Source organism: Lepidothrix coronata, unplaced genomic scaffold (genome assembly GCF_001604755.1).
Source record: "Lepidothrix coronata isolate B3197 unplaced genomic scaffold, Lepidothrix_coronata-1.0 Scaffold46, whole genome shotgun sequence".
NCBI lineage: Eukaryota > Metazoa > Chordata > Aves > Passeriformes > Pipridae > Lepidothrix > Lepidothrix coronata.
Window position 1 is genome coordinate 2,939,930 of NW_016690226.1, and position 21,736 is coordinate 2,961,665.

The 21,736-nt window shown below is 45.4% G+C and overlaps 1 protein-coding gene across 11 annotated transcripts in view; it reads left to right on the forward strand.

Moving 5' to 3' along the window:
• Positions 1–21,736, forward strand: part of GTF2E1 (general transcription factor IIE subunit 1) — a 78,043-nt gene that overhangs the window by 47,040 nt on the left and 9,267 nt on the right. For 3 of the 11 annotated variants that reach the window (XM_017814806.1, XM_017814808.1, XM_017814807.1), the window contains exon 5: positions 1,164–2,964. In XM_017814806.1, the coding sequence (XP_017670295.1) occupies positions 1,164–1,594 (431 nt within the window). In that variant the 3' untranslated portion in view covers positions 1,595–2,964. Of the gene's footprint in view, positions 1–1,163; positions 2,965–3,941; positions 4,016–8,776; positions 9,774–21,736 lie in introns of those variants that run through there. The other 8 variants (XR_001874742.1, XR_001874737.1, XR_001874736.1 and 5 more) reach the window with 8 other exon arrangements.

A 21,736-nucleotide genomic window follows, 5' to 3' on the forward strand; every position in this document is an offset into this window, starting at 1 on the left:
CACATAGTTTTATTGGTGATGGGTGAACTCACAGTCCTCTGATCCAATGTAGGATTAGGAAAGGTTTTCTGTGGAATGCTACTTTCTGAGCAGAACTTTGCCTTTTGAATCCATGAACTGCAGACAGACTGCCTACCCAAGCCATATCAAACCCTCCTGGCGATTGTACAGCCAAGTTTACTGAAAGAGGAGCACAGGCCATGTGTGTTAGCTGGGACACTGAAGTCCCCTTCAAATAAGAGGTCCATGTAGGGAGCCAGAGAGACAGTCTGGGCTGTTTCAGCTTAGAGAGCAGGAGCTGTTTTAACACAGCCTCCCATGCTGTGCTGCACAGCTTGGCTGAAGGCTGTGAGCTGCATCTGCTATATGAAATAGATCCTGCTCCATCCCAGCACCATGTTCCTTTAATGAGCTTTTCCGCTTCCTGCCTGATAGGTGCACCTCTGACCTTACCAGACACAGCTGTGTTAAATGTTGTTTTGTAAACATGTTTTTGCATATTCCTTGTCTGCCTGGATCCATTTGCTTCTCCATCTTAATCCGTATAGACAGGTAGCTCAGCAGGACAGGGCCTGGTTTTGGGTCTGTATTTTATGGTCTGCGCTGGCAGCACCTTGTGGTCTTGGTCATCTCCCCAAGTCCCCCAGGCTGTGGTCAGACAACTTGGAAACAAAGGAAGAAAAAGGAAATGGCCTGTGCTCGTTCACCTGTGAAACAACAATAAGATACTTGTTCTGTCTCTGACAAGTGTCAGCTGTATGGTCTGGATATCTGAGGCCCAGATTTAGCTCCGAAGGACTGCTTTGGTTTCTGGTCCACTGTAGTGCCTGAGTTGGACACCTCCCTGGGGCAGTCTTTTCCAAGTGCCTGCCTGTCATGTGTTTTTTGTCTTTGCTTGCAATGTGCTCCTGGCCAAGGCTTCCAGTAGGAAGCCACAGTGACTCCAGGCTTCCCAGCTCCTAGAAAATGTCAGTACTTGTTCTGCCATTATGAAAAAAAACAGAACTATGTCTGTCTTTCAAGGTGGAGGAGGAGGTGGCTTAGAGAAAAGGGGTGACTTGGCCAGCTGTGCTCAGTGGTAGTCATAATAAAGGTTCAGAAAACCTTCAGGGCTGTCACAGATCTCTGTGAAGAAATGACCACTGCCTTGTGTCTCCTTGCAGGGGGCCGGGATCTGGATGCTTTCCAGGAGCGTGAGGAGAGCCGGGCAGCACTGGATGATAATGAGGAAGTGATGCGTGCCCTGCTTATCCACGAGAAGAAGACGCCTTCTGCTTCCACAGTCGCTGTTGGAGGTACCGCTCCTCTCTCCGGTGGCAACGCTAGTGACTCTGAGAGCGAGACAAGCGAGTCAGAGGAGGAATCCCCTCCCCGCGCTGCTGCCACGGCCACCACAACGTATGGGCTGGAGGAGGAGGATGAGGATGAAGAATTTGAGGTGGTGGCAGAAGACCCCACTGTCACAGTGGCTGGGCGCCCACACTCTTACAGCCAAGTGAGTCAGCGCCCTGAGCTGGTGGCCCAGATGACGCCAGAGGAGAAAGAGGTTTACATTGCCATGGGGCAGCGCATGTTTGAGGACATGTTTGATTAACTGATTCCTCCCATGGCGTTTTTTAAAAAGTGACTTTTTAAGCCAGAGACTCCCTAGTAAAACAGAAGACTGAAGCGCGTCTTTCCTCCCCTGTGTGCGGGGACACTGCGGCTCAGGAGTGCTAATCTCAGGCATCTTGCTCACCAGAGCAGGGGAGCAGGAAAGCTGCATGTGCCAAAACAGGTAGGGAAGGACAAATCTCAGACGTGAAGATGCTTGCAAAGTAAAAATCTGTTTCAGGCTGCGCTGCACAGGCACTGCTTTAACTTTCTCCAAGGCCCTAGCAGCTCCTTTCCCCGATTGCTTAGAGTTGTTTTTTGTTGCAGATCCTAGTGAAGTCTACATCCCTGCCCTCAGAGGACATAAGGGCTCCATAGTCCGAGCAGAGTGCTCTGCAGAGGAGGGCGTAAGTAACATACAGCTGCCTGTGATCAGCAAGGGGAGAGGAGAGGGAGGCACTTTGCTGATGGCAAGCTTGGGCAAGGCTTGTAGCTGACCAGCTTGCCAGCTGCCACTGACCACCAGAGTGGCTGTTTCTAAGCAGGCCTGTAGGCAGCAACCTTTTCTTGCTCCCATTCACTCCTTACTGGGACTCAGAACCTCAAGGTCAGGTGTAACCTGAAAAACTCAGTGAAAGCCTTGGCAGGCACACACAGTCACCCTTTGTCAGTGTAACAAATGCCCTCCATGGCTCTGAACTGTCAGAGTGCTCTGACTTACCAGGAGATTCCTTCATTTTCCAGTATTGTTGCCTGTTGCTTCTGCCTAGCCCTGTCTAAACTCCAGTGTTGCAAACAGTTCATAGTGGGCAGGGCTGCTGTCAGGCAGTGCCAGAGAAATGGCATAACTAGTTTTTATTTGCAATCTCACCAGGGCTGTATGATTTTAAGAGGAATTATACAACTTCAACTTTGAATTCTGCTTTGGCACATTCTTTTACCACAGAAAAACATTTATCAGTGCCTATAGAGCAATATAATGTTTGTAATGTTTTTCTCTTTCAATTGAAAATGTTGCTTTTTTAAAATTGTTGACTTTTCCTATACAGTACTACAATAAAACAAAATGATAAAAGAATTCTGTGTTCCAGAGGATAGAGGCTGCATTACGTGCTGTTCCACTTACATGGGCAGCACAAATTTGCTGTTCACTGAGACTGTAAATCTGTTTTATACTAACTATGCTTTCTATGTTCTGCTAATCTTGTAATGCCTCCTTTGTGGTTTGATTTTCAGCTTCTTGATATTTTGAGTCCCCTCTTTTTTAAATAGTATTTTAAATTTTCTTTTAAGTCATTTTCAAGAGGAATAAATAAACATAAACTTCTCCCCTTTGTCATCTTTCAGTTTGTCATGTGCCTAGTTGGGAATGTTGTTTGCTTATCATTTTGATTTACTTGATTCAAGAAAAAAAGCAATTTGAGCTCTCCTTTGAGAGAAGGATTATTTGAAATCCCACTGCACATTTTTTCTCCTTACTAGAGCTTCCTTGAATGCCTCCTGGAATCTCCTGCACTTCCAGGAAGAATGTTTCATTAACTGGTGCCACAGGAGGCCCTTTTTGATCAGCACTTCCCTTCCTTTCCTTCTTCCTTAAGTGAAAGCTGATGGTAGAGGTCTCACAGACATCATGTTGCTAATTAAAATGGTATTCTGGTGTAGACAAACCTCCAAGATCTGGTACCAAGCTTCTAGATAACAAGTCACAGAGCCGATAACTTAGATTCAGTGATCAGCTAACAGTAAAAATGTGCTGTACCTGTTCTTTCTTGATTTAATCTAACTGAATTCAATGTTAACAATGGAGAAAAGCAGGTAGATTTATAAGGAGCCAGACAGACACTGAGAACTAATCCTGAATACAGTACAGCTGCTTGTGCTCTTAACTCACCAGGACTTATATACTGAGTTTTTAGTTTGCAAAATCAAACTGTAGGTTTAGTAAAGCTTATGTGAAGAAACATGGAGCATAATCATCTATAAAGTAGTGTGTCTACTTAATAAACAGATTTAATTGTGGTTTGTGCAGGAGTTGTAACTTTTGTCATTCAGCAAGCCATGTCCTGCACAAGAGGGAATTGGAACAGCGGGTTTTAGGGCTTGCCTTCCATCTCTCATCTGCCACATGCAGCCCTCAGGAGGACTAGAAAGGTCAAGGTACTTGAGCAGATGTCATCAGTGTTTCCTGCCCTCTCTAACAGCTCCTGGATTCGAAAGGATGGCTGCTCTGCTCCGTACCAGCCGGTTCAGGCTGTTGTCCATACACTGCTACTTCCCTGTTGTGACAAGCTCTGCTTGAATGAGCAGGAGCACATACAGTCAGTAGTGTCCTCTTTCTTTTCCTGCAGCTGAAGCAGAGCTCTACACACATGCCAGGAGGGAAAAAACAGCCTCTGCAAGCAAAGCTAGGCACTGCCAGCAGGTTGGTGCTAATGCAAGGGATAAAGCCATCAATTCTGAGGAAGGCCCAGCCATTTCCTCTGCCTGCTGGACCACATGTGCTGCATTAATGCTAACCCAATAACACTGTGAGTGTGGTCGAGTGCTGAAGCCTTCCTGGGTGAATGTTCTAAACCCATTCAAACCAGGTGCTGTATCTGCTTCCGGCTTGAAGTGCATTTTGTCTGATGAGTGATATTTGAGAGTTCAAGAAGCACTTGAACAATGCTCTCAGGCACATGGTGTGATTCTTGGGGCTGCTGTGTGCAGGACAAGGAGTTGGACTTTGATGATCCTTGTGGGCCACTTCCAACTCAGCAGATTCTATGAATCTGAGAGGCCAAGGCTGGAAAGAGAACTGCATTTTTCAGACTGCTTTTGCTTCTCTTCCCAAAGGTCAGAGGTACTTCTCCCAGCTGGGCAACAGCTGCCTCTGTTCCTGCTCCTGTTGCAGCTCAAGGAAACTGCAGTAGAGTGATGCCCTCCATGGCCAAACACAGAGCAGGCTAGAGCAGATCAGTTAAGCTGTTGATGGAGGGAAAGTACACTGTCAACCCTGGAAGACAGGAATGTTATAATCTTTTCTACTAAGCTTCTGAAAATTGGCTTCCTCCATCCAACTCTACTTTTCCTGTGTTGGTTTCTCCTTCAGACTCAGATTGAACAGACTTGCTCTGTGAGAGTCAAGAGATCTGAAGATTCCCCTGGAGGAATCCTGGAGGGCAGAAAAATAGCATCACCTCCTCCCTGAGACATCTAAGGAGCTATGCCTCGGTGATGCCTGCAGTGCCAGGGCATGCTGTGAAGTTTGACAGGGCCTGGGGGGGAGCAGCCTGCTGTGCTTGGGTCTCTGTCTCCCACTGTGCCTCCATAGGAGGAGAGAGAAAATTGTCTCAGGAATCAAATGCAGGACAAAGCCTTTATGGAAATGGACAGTTTATGAGCAGTTGGAAAGACATGTCAGCAGCAGGGCAAGCCAGCAGGCTGTCTGGGGGCAGGTTGTGGAGGAGAAGCAGCAGCACCCTCGTTCCTCTGCTCTGGTATGTGTCAGCGTAAACAAGGGAGGCTGTGGGCTCTGCCCTTGGAAGAGGGAGGTGTCACTCAGTACTGCAGATAATTGCTCTGGGCTGCCCAGCACTGGTATTGCCTTATCCCACTGGAAGCTCTGGGCAAGGTAACCATGCCCCAGGCTTGTTCACAGGAGGCTTGGGAGTATTGACAATAGACAGCCAAAGATCCAAAAGCATCCCAATGCACTCCAGTTTAAAGTGTATTGACTGTGAGACAAAACAGCCTCTTCTCCAGGAGCCCAGGAGCTGAGCTGCTTCCAGAATAATGATCAATATTTACAAAGTCCAAGGAGATCATCACTCATACAGTCTTGATAGGAGGCGTAGCCAGATGCTTGAATCTGTTTAAGATGTAATTGCACAGAAAGTCATGGAGAGGCCACTGCTAAAAGGAGTGGCAGTAGGGAGCGATGTCTGAGTGCTGGTGCTCCTGGAAAGCTGCCTGCCTGCTCCCTCCTAGCAAGCAGAGAGCAGAGCACCAGCTGTGCTGTTTGGGACTACACTTCTGTCACTATAGCAGAGCTATTTTCTCTCTCTTTCAAAGTTATCCAGGGAAATCTGGGCTTTTGCCTGTTTGGGATACCTAAATGAGCTGCCAGAAGGTGGTTCTTATTTACCAGCATGAACCTAATTCATATTTAAACAGAAATCAGATTTTGGAAGCACCTGCTGTATCATTAAAAAACATTAAGGACAGTGAATATTCGTGCAACCATCCTGAAGCAGCAGATAGAGAGACTCTGAACGAGATGCTTTAAATATAACAGGTATTTTTGCCTAAAATATGTTTGTGACCCAAATATAATTTAATTTCCATGCCTTTGAACAGTTTGATGCTAATGAGCCAGCCGGGGATGGCAGTGAAGAGGCTGAGCCAGCCGCATCGGAAGCATCTCGGCTCCACTGCAGTGCGTTAGAGACCCTGTGTGCGCTTCGCCCCGGCTGCACGCAGCCACCAATGCGCAAACCCTGCCCAGAGCTGGCCACAGCAGCACAGGAAACCTCGGGCAGCTCAGCCAGAGAAACAGGCGGGCATCCAGCCTGGAAATTAAGGCTGATCAAATGCTGTTCCATGAGCATTAATGTCTGTGTACAAAAAAAGGTGCATCTGGCAAGGAGGAAAAATCACATCTCATATAGATGTGATTAAAGCCCTGACATACTGCTTCTGCTTATTTTTCACCTGGAATCTGTATCACCAGCCTCTGCCGTCCCATTACGTGCTGGAAGAAGGAGGGTGAGCAGTGCTAATTTTGCAGTGAGCTAAAATTGTGCATAGAGCGGAGAAGCCTGGCTTAGTTCCCCCTGGTAGAGGGATCCTCCTAGTCTTAAACATTTCTTTTCTGCACTTCTGACAATGAAAATCTGCCTGATCCAATGTTAAGTTTCCTAGGCACTGTTAGTGGAGTCCATGCTTTTCCCATAACATGCATTATGGGGTTACAGGTACTCCAAACACCATTAAGGGTTGCGACCAGCTGACCTGGGTACACTTAGGTTGCAGTGTCTGAAACAGCCCTGTCCCATATGAGGGAGTGATTGATTGGGTCATTTTGGTCAGATTATCCACACCTGCCTTTTGCAAAGGTGCTGATGGTTGTTCTCCCCGTCAGTGCTGATGGGTTCTCATGAACTCAACCCCTCTGTAATCACACATGGATGTCAATTTAATTAAGTTTCAAGTCCTTTACCACCACCACCACCAAGCAGCTCTGGCTTGTGCTGTGTCTGCTCTTGGGACATGTGGCACTGTCATGCTGAGGTGCACCATGCAGATCTGAGCCATGACTGCCTCAGGCTGTACCACATCCTGGCAGAGAGGTTTAATGAATGATACATCTGTGCTTTCTCCAAAAGCGAAGCTTCAGCTGGGCTTGGGCCCCCTAATTTCCTACAGTGGGGATGGAACTGGCATCAGCTCCAGGCTGGTCACTCCCTTTCACCCATTCTTTGCTGCTTGAACTAGATATGATTTGGTAGGGTTGGGTTTGATTTTCTTTTTTTTAACGCTTATTCTTTTTGTTCCTTGAGAATATTTTGAGTTGCTGGATTTCTCATGTTTTCCTGCTGCTTCAAACAAGAAAAAAACATTTTTTAATGCAAGTGAGGCTGTAAAATCTTTTTAGGGAGACATATCTGCTCTCCCTGCCCTGTCACCACAATTACTCTTCCATTGCCATACAGTGTTTTCTTCCAAGATGTATGCTTTCAACATCTCTCAGCCCTTCTGGTGATGTCAGGAGATGAAAACTATTCCCATTACAACAGGGAAGAGTAGAGGGAAATGGAGTTAGAGGAAAATAGGGCCTTTAGAAAATGGTGCATCATGAGGGAAATTTCACTTTTGCATACTCTCCCAGGCCACATGGGTGCTTTATCCAAGCAAGTTAAAATACAATGTGCTGAAGAGGGACTTGGCTTATAGTGCGCTTATCCTGGTGTATTCCCTTGCTTCTGAGGCCCATTAGGAAGGGTAATATTCTCCAAGTGTGCCAACCTTTCGTAAGTTGTATAAAAGCAACCAACTTCTACAGGAGCCTGCAGGTCCATTTGAATGGTCTGACTCCCACTTTCACCATCCAGAAAGGTTCAGTGCAAAAATACCTCGCAGCAATTAGTTGCAAAGCCAAATTCAGTTGTCACATTAAAAAGTACCTCTTTCTTTGAATATTTCACTTGAGTGTGCTGTTGTGTCTGTGTATGAGAAACAAACACATAAAGTCATGCAGGGGGCTGCCCAGCCCTCCTCAAACATGTCTACCTTTGGGAGCATTAACAGGTAAGGACTTTTGTACGGTTTTAGGTAGGAGCTAAGAGCAGCAAATGATAGCAGGAGTTTTTGATAACTAGACAGTTGTCTTGTCATTGTAGCCTGTCTGAAGTCCAGACTAAAAGCACTGCTCTCCACAGACAGCAGACATGGGTTCTTACAGAACACGTGTCAAAATGCCACATTTTCAGTGCTTTTAGTGTTGGGTGTGTTTTTCTTTAACTCTTTGCAATTTTTGCTCCTCATGCAGCGGGGGAGCATCTTTTGGTGCACTTATGGACCAGGTGCTACCACAAACTAAAAACCTGCAGCTTGGTAGAGCTCCTTGTGGGATGGCTAATTCACATGCTAATGGGATGTGCCCCAGGAAAGGTGTGAGTAAAGCCATTAGAAACATGCAATACAAGCCAAAAGAATACTGTGTGCAAAGCAGCTTGTTCAGTGGTCAAAACTGATGAACAGGAGATGAACAGCTCCCTGTTTGCAGAATGTGTAGGGCAGACTGCAGTGGACATAAAAACTGCTTCATGTCTTAACTTGGTCCTAAAAAGAGCATCAACACTGTAAGTCCATGTTGGAAGGGAAATAAATCATGCATCACTAAGGGATTATTTATAATGTTTGTTGAGTAGAAGGGTGCAGTGAACCAGAACCTTTCTCTGTCCCATACAAAAGACACTTGGGCACCTGGGGATGTAACAGTGAAGCAGAAATGGGAACAGTTCTGACCTCACAGCTGCTGATTGATTGCTTTGCACAGGAAATCCAGCATTTTTTAGCACTAGAAGAAGCCAAATGTTCCATGAGACCAGTGCAGTCTGTGCTGTAGCCGTGACAGCTGCAGAAACAGAGAGAGAGCTGTTGTAATTCAGATACTCATGCTTGTCCCCTTTGTTTTTTACAGGAGCCATGGCCATGCTGCAGGATTCATGGAACACATTAACAGAAAGAGCTCTATGTGGAGCATAGTCTGCTAGAGATGGTTACTTTCCTTCCTTCCTGGCCTGGCCACTTCTCCCAGCCCTCCCCTTGTATTTTGAAGAGGAAAAATATGAAAAGTAATGAATTTTCACTTTAAAGAGGAGGAACAAAACAGATGATGCACAAGCCTGTAGCTTAATGGCAAGGAATCAAGGAAAAAACATGGTTGCAGGTGACTCTCAGTCCATCTTGCTGCTAACTTTCCTCACAGAATCTCAGAAGGCCTCACAGGAGAGCAGGGGCTAAATTGCTTCAGCTTGGGTGGACTCTCCAATCCATCCCAAAGGGACAGAGCAGGGGGCTCCCATGCACATTTCCAAGGCACTGCACAACTGAAGGGTGAAATCTCTGCAAAAGCATAGAGGAAAGTGAAGAAGTATCAGGAGAGCAATAAACAGGGCACTTACGTCCTCCTTAATCACAGCCCAGCCTTTAGGAGGTCTGCAGGGAGAACTAATGGATTAAATACAGGTATTAAATGAAATCTTGGAAACATTTCCCTCACCTGGCAGGACTGAGAGGCTGATGATAATGAGGGAGTGCTCACAGTGCATCTGAGCTGCAAGAGATGACCAAAGGAGTGAGGGCACAGGCCTCCTAGGTGGCCATGGGATTTAATAACCTGGTTTTACCCTCTTGCTGCTAAGGCCAATCTTGAACTAGGGCAGTGTGAACTGCCCCTCAGGTGACCGTAGCTCAGCTAAGTATGAGGGGTTATCTGCTTTCTCTTTTACTAAGTAGATGGTATGGTTGGAGCCCCTTCATGACCAGGTGGTTCACAAGTGTTCACAGAGAGGGCAGGTCTGCCCACAACTGAAACCAGCACTGTGAACTCAACTCCAAAAACTAAGCGTCAAGGGCTGTGGGCAAAGCTAACACATCTGTTGGGAGAAAGCAAGTCATGTTAATAAATGGTATAATAATTCAAAGTATTTTCTCAATATAAGGCTAAATTAAAGTAATACACTTCTTAGGGACAAATCGACAGTAATCAGGCTAATCAAAGTGATGTCTAAAATAATCCAACACAAGTAGAAAATCCTATTTAGCTAAGTAATGATACCAGTCATTTTATTCAGTCATTTTCAGAGTATAAAGAGAATCCTTCATCTTTGAAGTCAGTGACATCAGTTTCTCCAGCTCCTTTTCTTTTTCCTAGCATACTTCCCGTTGCTTTCAGAGGGTCACTGGCTGGGATGCCTGTCTCCCACAGTCCTTCTGCCAGCACCACCTCAATAAAACCCCAGCAACAGTCATGCTTCATCAACATACACCATTTAGGTGCCGAATTAGAGGTTGCTTGAGCATTACTGGGAGTTGAGAGTTCCCCCTTACGTTTTAGACCAAATCACACTGTGCTTGCGGCTGCTGCTGCTGTATTGGCAGTGGGGAAAGGCCAGGTCGATGAGGTGCAGCCAAGATCAAGGTAATGATCAGGTCTGCAAAGGGCTGTGCTGGGTATAGCGGTTGTGGGACTGTGAGTGACAGTGACAACACAGCAAAGCTGGCCCTGCCAGTGGGACCTAATGTCATAATGCAAGCAACAGTAATTTAAACAAAGCACCAGCCTATTATTTGAATAATACCCCCACCCCTTAAAAGAGCTTCTGTTCTCAGACTCCTAAGCTAATTCAGCCCTGGTCCCACTGACAAGGCTGTATCAGAACCATGCCTCCTCAAGAGGCAGCCCCAGGTGAAAAGGGGATGGAGGAGATGGGCATAGAAATTAAGAATTAACAGCTAATTCATTCATCAGATCTACACAGGCTTTGCCATCTCTTCGCTAGCTTGTAACACACACAGTCCCACCATTGTTCTCACTATGGAATTTTTTAGATCTTTGTCTTCTTTGAATGCAAGTAACTTTTAACTCACTACTAATTTCCCTCCATTAATAATTTTATTTCTGAAATTAACAATTGACATTTCCTCTGTTTGTGCTGCTGAGAAGCAGTTATGCCTTTACAGCTATGATCTACCTGCTGTGACTTCTGAAACCATATTCTTCCTGCCCAGGAATCTCCAAACTACAGAAATGTTTTTGACTCATTTCTTTTGCTCTTGTACCAGACTCCTCTGGTTTTTATCCCTAGAGCCCCAGCAGGCAATTAAGTCTTTTCCTTTGGTCTTTGGCTGTGCCATCACCTCCATTGCTCTGGTGTCAAGGAGAAGCCCATACACAGGAAGCTTCTTCAGAAACTCTCCATTGACCTGGGTTGCTTTTCTCCAGCTGTGGAGATAAATGACAATGAAGTCACTCATCTGTTACATGATCTGCCATCTGGAGTGATTATCCCCCATACAGAAGGGAGTTAACATGAACTGAGGGATTCCAGTACATCTCAACAGTTTTATTATAAGTGAACTTTCAAAGAGGATTAGATGCAAAAACTATCACCATGCCTTTCCAGCACCAGAGGCACTGGAGATGTAAATTTAAGAACATAGTCAATATAACTACCTGAGTTATGGCTTCCCAGGGACACCATGTCTTTTCTCTCTTTCCACAGTCTGAACACTGGAAGATCATCCAAGGGCTTAGCTACTCGGGTGAGCAGAAAAATCTCAGTAATGTGGAACATAATGGAGAACAAAGAGCAAAGGTGCTGCAGGGGTTCTGCAGAGTGGGAGCAGGGACCTGGAAACATTCCTTCCTTGTTCCTCTTGTTCCACTGGCTCCTGCACTCTCCAGTTTCCAGTTAGCAGAGGCCTGTCCCGGTGCCACCATACAGCACTGCTCCCAGGGCATGAGCCAGTGTTGGCACAGAGATACGTGGGTTGCTCTGGAGTAGCAGGAGTGCCATCAAACTGGATGTCTTTGGAGTCCATCTGTCTTTACACAGAGAATTGTACACAAAGCACCCTCATGTGCATTCAGAAGAGAGCTCACTGGCCCCATGGTTTAATCACTATGGTTCCATGCTGTTATGGTTCCATGCTGTTAAAAAGCTGCCAAAGTGCTTCTGGACCACCACTGGTAATGTCAGAGATGGCTGGGCTTGCAGCGTAGGACATCCAAAGCATAACACCAGCCTGGATGTGAAATGCTACTACAAGAGCCAGCTCCAATGTCTCCATCTGCAGTGCAGCACATCCACAGCCTGGAAAAATGATCTATGAGAAGCTGGGATTTTGTTATATTTTATTGCATTATTGTCTTTTCAAGTATGTGTGTAGGGAAAAATGGGAAATAACCACTCAAAGGTGTTATGAGACCTCTGGAGCCACATGATCAAGTGAGCCAAACACCCTTCTTGTATCACAGACTTTCTTCTTCATGCAGCCACCAAGTCTCAGCTGTGATTTTTTTCCAGCTGTGCTGGTGGCATATGCCTGTGAGGGGATTTTGAACTGAAGGGTTTAGCTGTACTGGTGCAAAATCCCTGCTGTAAACAAGGCTGATGTCTGTATCTGCCTTTCATTCTTGTAGCAGCCCTTTCCATACTCCTCCTTCTCCTCTCTAATAAAGACATCCTGGCAAGCTTCCTGTTTTTCAAGAAGGCTCATAGCTGCCAGTTGCCCTGGCTTTGGCTTCATGTGTGCCTCTTCCTCTGCCCCTATTAATTCCCCTGTAAATCGGATCACGATGAAAGGGAAGCGGCAGTGTAATTTAATTGTCCTCCAAGCAGAGTGCAGTGGAGAGGGATGCTGGCAAGGAGCAGTCCTGCTCATGAGACGCCCTTTTTATCCCTGTATTTTGCTTTGGGGGTGCGGGTGTGTCTCAGCATTAGCTTTCTCTCTCCAGGTCCCTTCTCGTAATGCCCAGGAGTGAATCATGGAAGTTTGCTGTGCTGCAGCTTCTCCCCATCGGGAGAACAAGAAAATCAAGACATCCTCGCTCTGTACTGGATGTAGGAGTGGGGGATGGAGATTAATTAGGCAGTCGTTGGACAGATCTCTGAAATACAACGTTCTCCCTCATTGTGACTGTCAGGCAGCTCATAACTTGGCAGAGCACCATTGGATCCTGTCCTGTCTCCAGCGAGTGGGAGTTGGGGATGCAAGAGGGATTGGGAGCAGAGAGATCTGTGTCGGAAGTATTTCCAGCAGAGAGACAGGCTCCTTAGCACAGAGAGCAGGGGTAGCAGTCGCTGCAGCTGATGCAGGTTGTGAAATGACTCTGGAGCATAGTTTAAAAGCACAGAGACTCAGACACACAAACCAACCACTTTGGGTAGGAAAGCATTGCACACGAACAAAGCCCAAACACCTCTGTGTAACTGAGCTCTTTCCCCCAAGCAAACTCGTGGTAACACAGATTATGGCACAGCTTTTCCAGGGATGCCTGTTTCCCTATGCTGGGTAGAAGCAGGGACAGCTGGACAGCTGCTCTGCTCCAACTGATGCACAGTGACATGTTTGCCATCTCATCTTTACTTGAGCTTTTCCTTGAGGACAGTGTTGGCTCTTTTCTTCCTCTTCTTTGAATTCCACTAAAACTTCTACTTGTTTCTAAACCTTCAGGAAATAGTCTCTAACAGTTGGGAAATTACATTAAAACGATGTTTTACTGGGGAGCTTCTATCTGCTATGGTGGGAAAGCATAAGGAGGGTGTTGAGCTGTAGTTGAGGGACACTGGGATCAGCTTTGATCTCAGGTGAATTTATTCTCAAAGACTCTGACACTGACGTGTGAGCTCATGTATAATGGAGAGATAGGCAGCAGGGACTTCCTGCATGGAGGTGGAGGACCTTGCACAGCTTTCTTTGCCCAAATGGCTGGAACAAGATGGGGGAGGAGAGTGGGGCAACCTTGAGCCTCTTCTAAGTGAGGAGCTGAAACTCTAACTGCTGCCATGACTAGACTTGCCATCAAAAGGGGTCTGCTATTAATTAATAGATAACCTGAATTCAAACAGTCACACATAAAATGTGCAGCACCAGTGGGAACCTCTCACTAGCCCCTCAACTACTGCTGAACACTTGAAACCATCAGCTACAATTACAAGCATGAACATTTTCATGGTTTGGATTGTTCTGTGCTCTCTGCCCTGAAATTCCCAAGCTGGTTTTCAGTTCCTCTTCCCCACCAAGACCAAAAGGTCTTGCTGGTAAAATATCCTCTTTCCACACTTTAAAATATCTGCAGTAGAAAATGTACATGCTTCTGACTTTCCCTCCAGGTGTCTTGCGATTTAATTAATCCCAAGTCACATTTGAATATCTTACGAGACAGAGGCATAACACTCATCCACTCGCATAGGAAAAGGCATGAGGATAATTGCTTCTGTGCCTCTTAGTATGGGGAGAATGTCTGTCAGATGGAGAGTCATTTCCTTACAGATTTCTGATGAATTACTCTTTTCATTTAAATCCTATAAAATAGTTATGTAAGTTGATCTGCTCTTGAGAATTTTGGCCCCTGAATTATTGCTGGATCAAATACTCATTGGTGGACAGCATTCAGTCTGTTGCAGACTGCCTGGCTCTGCAACTGAAAGAGGGCAGGTTTAGATTGGGTTTTAGGAAGAAATTCGTCACTGTGAGGGTGGTGATGCACAGGCACAGGTTGCCCAGAGAAGCTGTGGATGCTCTATCTCTGGAAGTGTTCAAGGCCAGGTTGGATGGGACTTTGAGCAGCCTGGTCTAGGAGAAGGTGTCCCTGCCCATGGCAGAGGGGTTGGAACAAGATGACCCAAAGCATTTTGTGAATGTCACGGTGAGATGGACTGGTAAAGATCTCCCATGGGCTGGCCCTCACCTGCCTGGATTAGGCTGTTCTTCAGACTAAAAGTGATAGGAAATGCTTTGCCAGAATGCAGCCATTCTGAAATCCTGCCAGAAGCAGATAGGAGCAAGGATGTGCCTGATTTATGAAGTGACTTCATCTACTGTGGATGGTTCCCTGTGACGACTCAGTAGCTACATGCTCATGGCCACCAGGTCCCCTGCTCCTTGCCAGACCTGAAGTAATTTTTCCTGGTTTGGAGTTGAATATTCATCTGCCAGGCAGCTCTAATGGTTAACACCAAATCTGTGTCTAAATCAGATGCCAAGTTCAAACACAAGGACAAATTGATCACCAGGGACACAGCTGCTGAACAGGTAGAATAAGTAAGAGATGCAAACCAGAACAGTAGGGAAACACACTCAGACTTTGACCCTTGAGATGTTTATAACCCAGACTATTTACAGTGAGATGTCGAACATAATTTGAAGATTAACAAATAGTCTTGCAATGAAACAAGCAGGATAAAAAACAGCAGCTAAAAACATGCGTGAGGTGCTCCGAGCCTGGTCACTCCAAGGATTGTTTAAAAAGGATTACGTAAGTCTGACAAACCCCTTCAGTTCCCATGTGATGAGGAACTGCAATACCAGACAAACTAAAAATACAACCTGATTTCTGGTGCACATAAGACTAAATCCCATTGCTGCACCTCCGCTTGACCTGCAGGATGTCCCAGTCTGTCACTGCTTCTGATGGGTTTTTCATGTAAGTAACAAACCACACAGAAGTCCCTGCTGGGAAAAGTTAGATATTGACAGCGGTCACCACAACCTTGAAAGCTTAATAAGTAACTCTTTCTGCATATCCGACACAAAGAGAATATCTTTGAGTAGACCAAATTGAAAATACTGTGTCTCATCTCACCTGTGCTCACAGCACTCTTCCCTAGTGCTGTTTGAATGGCAAGTTCCAGGAAAAACACTCTCAAGCTGAAGGTGAGGCTGTAAGTACATGTGCCTGTGTATGTATACACATTTATCTATACACACCATTAAAGTACTGGTACCAAAAAGAAATACATAACTTATCTCTAAGATGTTCTTCTCTGCACAAGAGGTGAGGTGTGGAATTCAGTGCCCTTAGATGAGGTTATCTCCTGTATTTATGTACAGCTAAGTTAACTCAAGGCTTACCTGGTTTTAAACTTAGTACAAAGCTGTCAGGCCTAATGCTCCAGTTTTGTGCCTGTGACTTAATAGCACTGGAATCTATGTGTCATCTTGAGTCTAGGAGATTTCACTGGGATTTGATGATAAGGTACATGGGGTTTCTGGTACTTGCTGGTGGAAGGGGTAAATCTATTCTGCATAGAAATATGCACATTTTAATTTCTTGTCCTCATTGCTTGATGAATAAGCAACCTTGGAAAGTGGTCAGAACATTTCTGTTTGGTGCCACTCACTACCTGCAAAGTCTGAAGTTGGAGGTGAGGAGCAGAAGTGAGTCTGCAATCGTGTTCTTGGCACTGTAGCACAGACTCACAGCCTGGGTACTAGAGCAGCAGCAGGAAGCAAGTGTGTCCAATTTCTTTACAGGATGTGATTTCCATGCTTATCAGATAGTGGAAACTGGAATAAATAGAATTAATGATCTCTTGGGACCATTACAGACAGCGTCAGTGGTAGTTCTTAGGCAAAATGGTCATACTTTCCCACTCTAAGTGCCCTTAAGGAAGTCAACAAGCGTGCAAAGAAGGGAAATCCTGCTGCTATTCCCCACTTTCTCCAGCCATCTACATCAAATGCTTACAAATGAACGAAGGATGAGATTGAAAGGAAAGGTGAGAAGAAAAGTTCAGCACTCCCATTGGACAGAGGATGCTCCAGAAAAATCACTGCTGAGGCTGGTGCCACTCCTGGAATACTGAACAATATTCAGAGTCATTGTAAAGGGACCCAGAAATCTGACAATTAACTAGAGAGGAGCAAGGTGCAGAGCAGGACCCTGTAATAGCTGGATATTCCTGTTTCTGGGAATACGTGCTGGTGTCCTCCAAGTTACATCATCTTCAAAGGGATATATTAACACTAGAGGATGACAAACCCCACAAGGCTACTGTCACTTCAGTGTCTTGTTTCCCTGATTCTCCATTTTCAGCCTCCAAACACAGGACAGTTTAGGGGAGTGGTACATGCTGAAGTCACCCCTTTTCCTTGCTGAGGAGTAGTGATGGAGTTGGGAGGACCCAGACCTGGGAGCCCAGCAGCACGCCAGGTCCTAGAATTATACAGGGGGAAGATAGGGAATGGTCCCCCTAGGAGGAGAGACTACATAGATTAAGACTGTTGCCCAGAAAAAATAGATAAAGACTCCAGAGGAAGCATTATTCACTTTCTTATGTGATTTCACTAGATGTCTCTTGAGTTACTGGGCAGCATCTTTGCGACCACCAGGAAGGGCTTCTTCCACAAGACACTCCACACACAGTGGAACTAATCACTGTGGGATTTTGTGAGGGTAGAAACCATGAATGTGTTCAAAGTCACTTGAAAAAAAATCAGCAGATGGAGTTTGTTGATAGACAAGAGGCAACTTCTGATAAAGCAGCTGGCTATTTAGGAATGTCTCCTTCCCTGTGGCCCTGGTTTTTCCCTCCCTCCTAAGCTTCTACCACTGATTGGACTGGCAGCTGGCCCCAGTGGTTTCTTGCTCTCACACAATACTTTTTAAAGATTTAAGTTTAAAATGAGGAGATGCGAGGTTCTGTCCTTTCCAGTTTTGTCTTTTTGGGAGCTAGTCAGATCCTTGGTGAGGTAGCTTTGAGCACTGGACTGCTCCTGGGACTGTGGATCATGACCTACAACAAGGTCTGGTTTTCTCTGCCAGTCACAGAGCCTTTTTAACTCTGACACCACTGTGCCCTTCTCCTCAAGGGCCGAGATGTGTATCTCAACCTACAAATTCCAGCCCTGATTCTGGAAGGACTCACTACTGAGATGACAGCTACCTATTAAAGATCCAGTTTTCATAGTAGAAAAGGAACCATTAAAAAAATGAAAATTTTAATTAATGCTACTGGTGGCTTATGGAAGAAAAGCAGTAAGAAACACCTTTGGTGTGCGACTGATATTAAAGTAATCTTAAAATTACTTTTCCTCCTTTGAAAGTAAAAAATAATTAACTCTGAAGTGCTGGCAATATAATACCAGCTCTGAGAGGTAGTGCATATATTTAGTACTTTAGTTGTCCGGTTCTGAGGGATGCCAGGGGACAGGGTTTATAAAAAGAATATTATCTCTACATCAAAGAGGTATTATTTTTTGTTTTAAAGGAGTTCACAGTCACAGAACAGTCAAGCTCTTCATAAGCAATTATTAGCAGCAAGGATGGCAACTGAGCAAAACAAATCTTTGGAAATGGACACTTTTATTTTTCTAGATGTTTAGGAAAAAATTCTAGGGAGTTGCATTTGCTGAGGTGAATCCCAAATTCTGGTCCTGGTGTCAAAGGCTCCTGGTGGGAATATTGAGGAAACAGGAGTATTTTCCCTGATGAAAAGTCATTAAAAGCATAATCTCACTGTGCTTTGGTTATGTTTTGTCAGTCACCTCCAGGCTTCAAGGCTCAGTATAGTCCAAGATAAAACTTCTTAGACTTTGTTGCCTTGAGGAGACTCACTGAACCTCTTGTACAATTGATTATTCCAGGCCAGGTGAAAATGAAGTTTAACTGTGTGACTACCCAGCAGAGGCATGCTGCATACCATGCTGCACACCATCCTGCATACTGTGCTGTACACCATCCCAGAGCAAAGACGTGGTGAGATGCCTAGATCTGCTCAGTAGGATGGGATGAAAACAGTTTTCAACCTCCTCTCTGTGGTGACAAAGCCACATCTTCCCAAATCACGGTGAACAGAAATGGGGCTGGGCTTGACAAACAGAAGTCACACGGGGGAAGGAAAAGCACAGCTCAATAAATGCCATTTACAAAATCAAAAACTAACTGAAGTCAGGAAGGTGCTTCAGAGGCTATCCAGCCCAAACCCCCACTAAAAGCAGGCCCAATTAAAGCAGGTTATTCAGGGCTTTGTCCAGCAGAATTCTGAATAACTCCAAGAAGTGAGATTTGATAACTTCTCTGGGCACCATCTCAATCTTTGATGACCCTTACGATAAAGAAGCTTTTCCCATACCACATCTGAATTGCTCACCTCCCACCTTACACCTGTAGTCTCTGCTACAGTACCTCTCTGAGAAAAGTCTGGCTCTGTCTCTGCTGTGCCTTCTAATTGCAGAGAGCAATAAGATCTCCCCATACCTTCTCCTGTTACATCTGAACAAATCCAGTTCTCCCGGCTTCTCCCCGTATGCCACATACTCCTGTTCCCTAACTATCTTGGTTACCTGCTGCTGAACATCTTTCCTCACTGGGTAACCCAAAATGGAGGAGATACTCCAGATATGTTGTTAGGATGGGTCAAACAAACCGATTCTGCAATTGGAAATTCCAAACCTAGTGTTAGCAATATGCCCCCACTCTTGGGATAAGAAGTTTCCGTCTCTCTTTCTGGCCATACATGCCCATAACCAGACTGGGGATTTTGCACAGAGTACGGCAGGAATTCTGTAAGAAAAAAATAGAGTTTTGACAGATAATTAGAAATAAAAACAGGTGTAGGCATCAGATCAGCCATGAGTCCAGACTGTCACAGGTCCAGGCTCTGAATATCTGTAGAAACGCAAGCGTTTTGCACACCACAGCAAAGGCGGCAGCCGGGCATGCAATTCGGATGCATCCTGACGTGAGCAGTCGTACCGATGTGGGAGCACAGCCCGCTCCCATTCTGTGGGATGACCACAGAGGCAGCAGATCACTGGGTGAGAGGAGAAGCAGGTATGGGACCGTGCAACTGCACTTGATGCAAAAGGGGGTTGTTGAGGTAAAGCTACTGTAGCAATAACATCACATAAGAGCTGCAAGACTATAGATGCACAACCTTTGATGCTCCACAGCTCTTGCAGGTGGAAGAGAAAGACATGGGGATGGATGCCAAGAGCCCCTGGGGATCCTTTTTCTCCAGGCTAGTCTTTTTCTTGGCAATGATGAAAGTTCAGCAGATCCCTTCTCTGATGCAAAGTGGGTGGGCTGGCAGGGGATGAGCCAGTGATGAGCCAGTGTGGTGGGTTTTAAGAAGCGTTGGCTGAGCACATCAGCTTGGACGAAGAAAGAAGTGCTGAAGGAAAAGTGAGGGACCGCAGAGCCCTCCCACCCAGCCCACCATGCTGCCCTGCTGCTGCTGTTGGCAGGCAGTGGGATTATGTCTTTGTGTGGTTGAAACAGCTTGGTAAATATTGCTAAACAGCTTAAAATTCTCAAGGTGAATTGGAACAAAGAACAGGCTTTCAGTACTTTTATTATTTATATTTTCAACTGATGCTTTTTTTCCCCTCTATTAATCAGGCTGTGACTTGTGATGTACTTCTGTGATAAATCACTCACCTTAATTATTGTGCCATTTAGAAATAAGCAAGGGGCTGGCAGCGAGAGAAGGTTTTGCTATATTATGCACATATATATGTATTCAATTTTATTCTAATGGACTGTTCCAGGCACGTGAAAGATCCAAGACACCAAAAGGCAGACACCAACATAGAAAATGTGTTTTAAAAGCAAAACCTGTTGTTAAAGCCAAGTTTCCATGTCCCGAAGACTGAATTATCAGAAGCAGTTTCCATCCCATTGCTCATGACATGTGGATGTAGGATGCTTCTCTTCATAGCCATCTCTCATCCTCCCATATTCACTCACTCAGAGTTATAGCTCTGCCATTTTACCATGTCAGAAATCCTCCTGAGAAGCTATTTGCAATGCATATCAGTGTTTTTTAATTTAACGTTTGTTTTCAGGAGCAAATAGGCAATTGCCTCAAAAGGGGAGAATGAATGAACCTCACAAAACTCACGCTGGCCTCACATAACTCATTAACATTAGAAGACTCCCTGCATGGTGCTGCCAGGGTTGTTAAAATGTCACCTGTTATTTATGCTACTGCAGCCAAACATTTCATTTATGACTGTAAATGAGCAGCAAGCTTGACGAACAAATGGAGATGCTGAGTCCCCCGTGCCTGTCGCTGCCCTTGGGCGCTGCACTGCCCGCTGCAACCTAGCACAGGGACACCTGGGATCTCTCACACTACTGCCGCAGTCTCATGTCTCATAAAGCTCATTGGTAATTGAAAAGTGCTTACTCCTCTTTAACTCAAGCACTTAGTGCTGCCTGGGTGGTTTTCCTAGGGAGAAACAGCCAACGACCCCACTGGTAATGAAGAACTGAAGTTCAAACTTAAAGCAGCAATTCACCCCAGGTCATGCATGGAAAATGCCTCTGCTGTTGTGTTTCTTCAGTGCACAGGGTTTTTTTCCTGACACTCCTGAAGCTAAGCTGCCAACAGGGTATAAACCAAAAGAGATTCACTTAGATACCTAAGTATTGTTAAACACTTCATTGGGGTGCCCAGGCTTCCTTGCCCTGCAAGCCATGTACCAACTCCTCCGGACAGTGAGAAGTCCCGTGCTGCCCTGCACTGAACTGCTGAAAACATCTCTGGGTGCTGTTCCCTGGTGAGAAATGACCCATCTGTGTACCCTGCCTCATCTCCCAGCCCTCCACTGGCACTTCCAGGCTGGAAGATGGATGTTGAGTCCCCAGCTCCTCAGGACTGTTGGACCTGGCAGCCCAACATGGTAACTGAAGCTTGGCTGAATGGTGAAGTCCCAACAAAGGAGCTGTATGCTACAGGTTTGGAGTCAGCACTATTGAAACAATCTTACACTTGCTGGGGATTATATATATATATTCTTTTAAAATATGTAAAAACAAATCACTTGGAGAGCCAGAAACTGTTGATTCCCTTTGTGGAAGTGCAAACTCCACTGTGTGCAGACAGACCACTCCTGAGCCTGCAACAGTCTATTTGGTGCTTTGCAAGGACAATTTCCAGAGGTCAGCTACAGGCAAATAATTGTTACAAGGGAAAATTTTGGCATAAAAATAACATTGTGTTTGAAAAAACCTCATTATATTCCTTCCAAAATTCACAACCTGTTGTTCTATGAGAGGCTTTCTGGTCTCAAATCCATCTTAGTAAAGATAAAAAGTGAAAGTGACAAGCAATAATGATTATTTCAAGCCTTATTATATGTAACA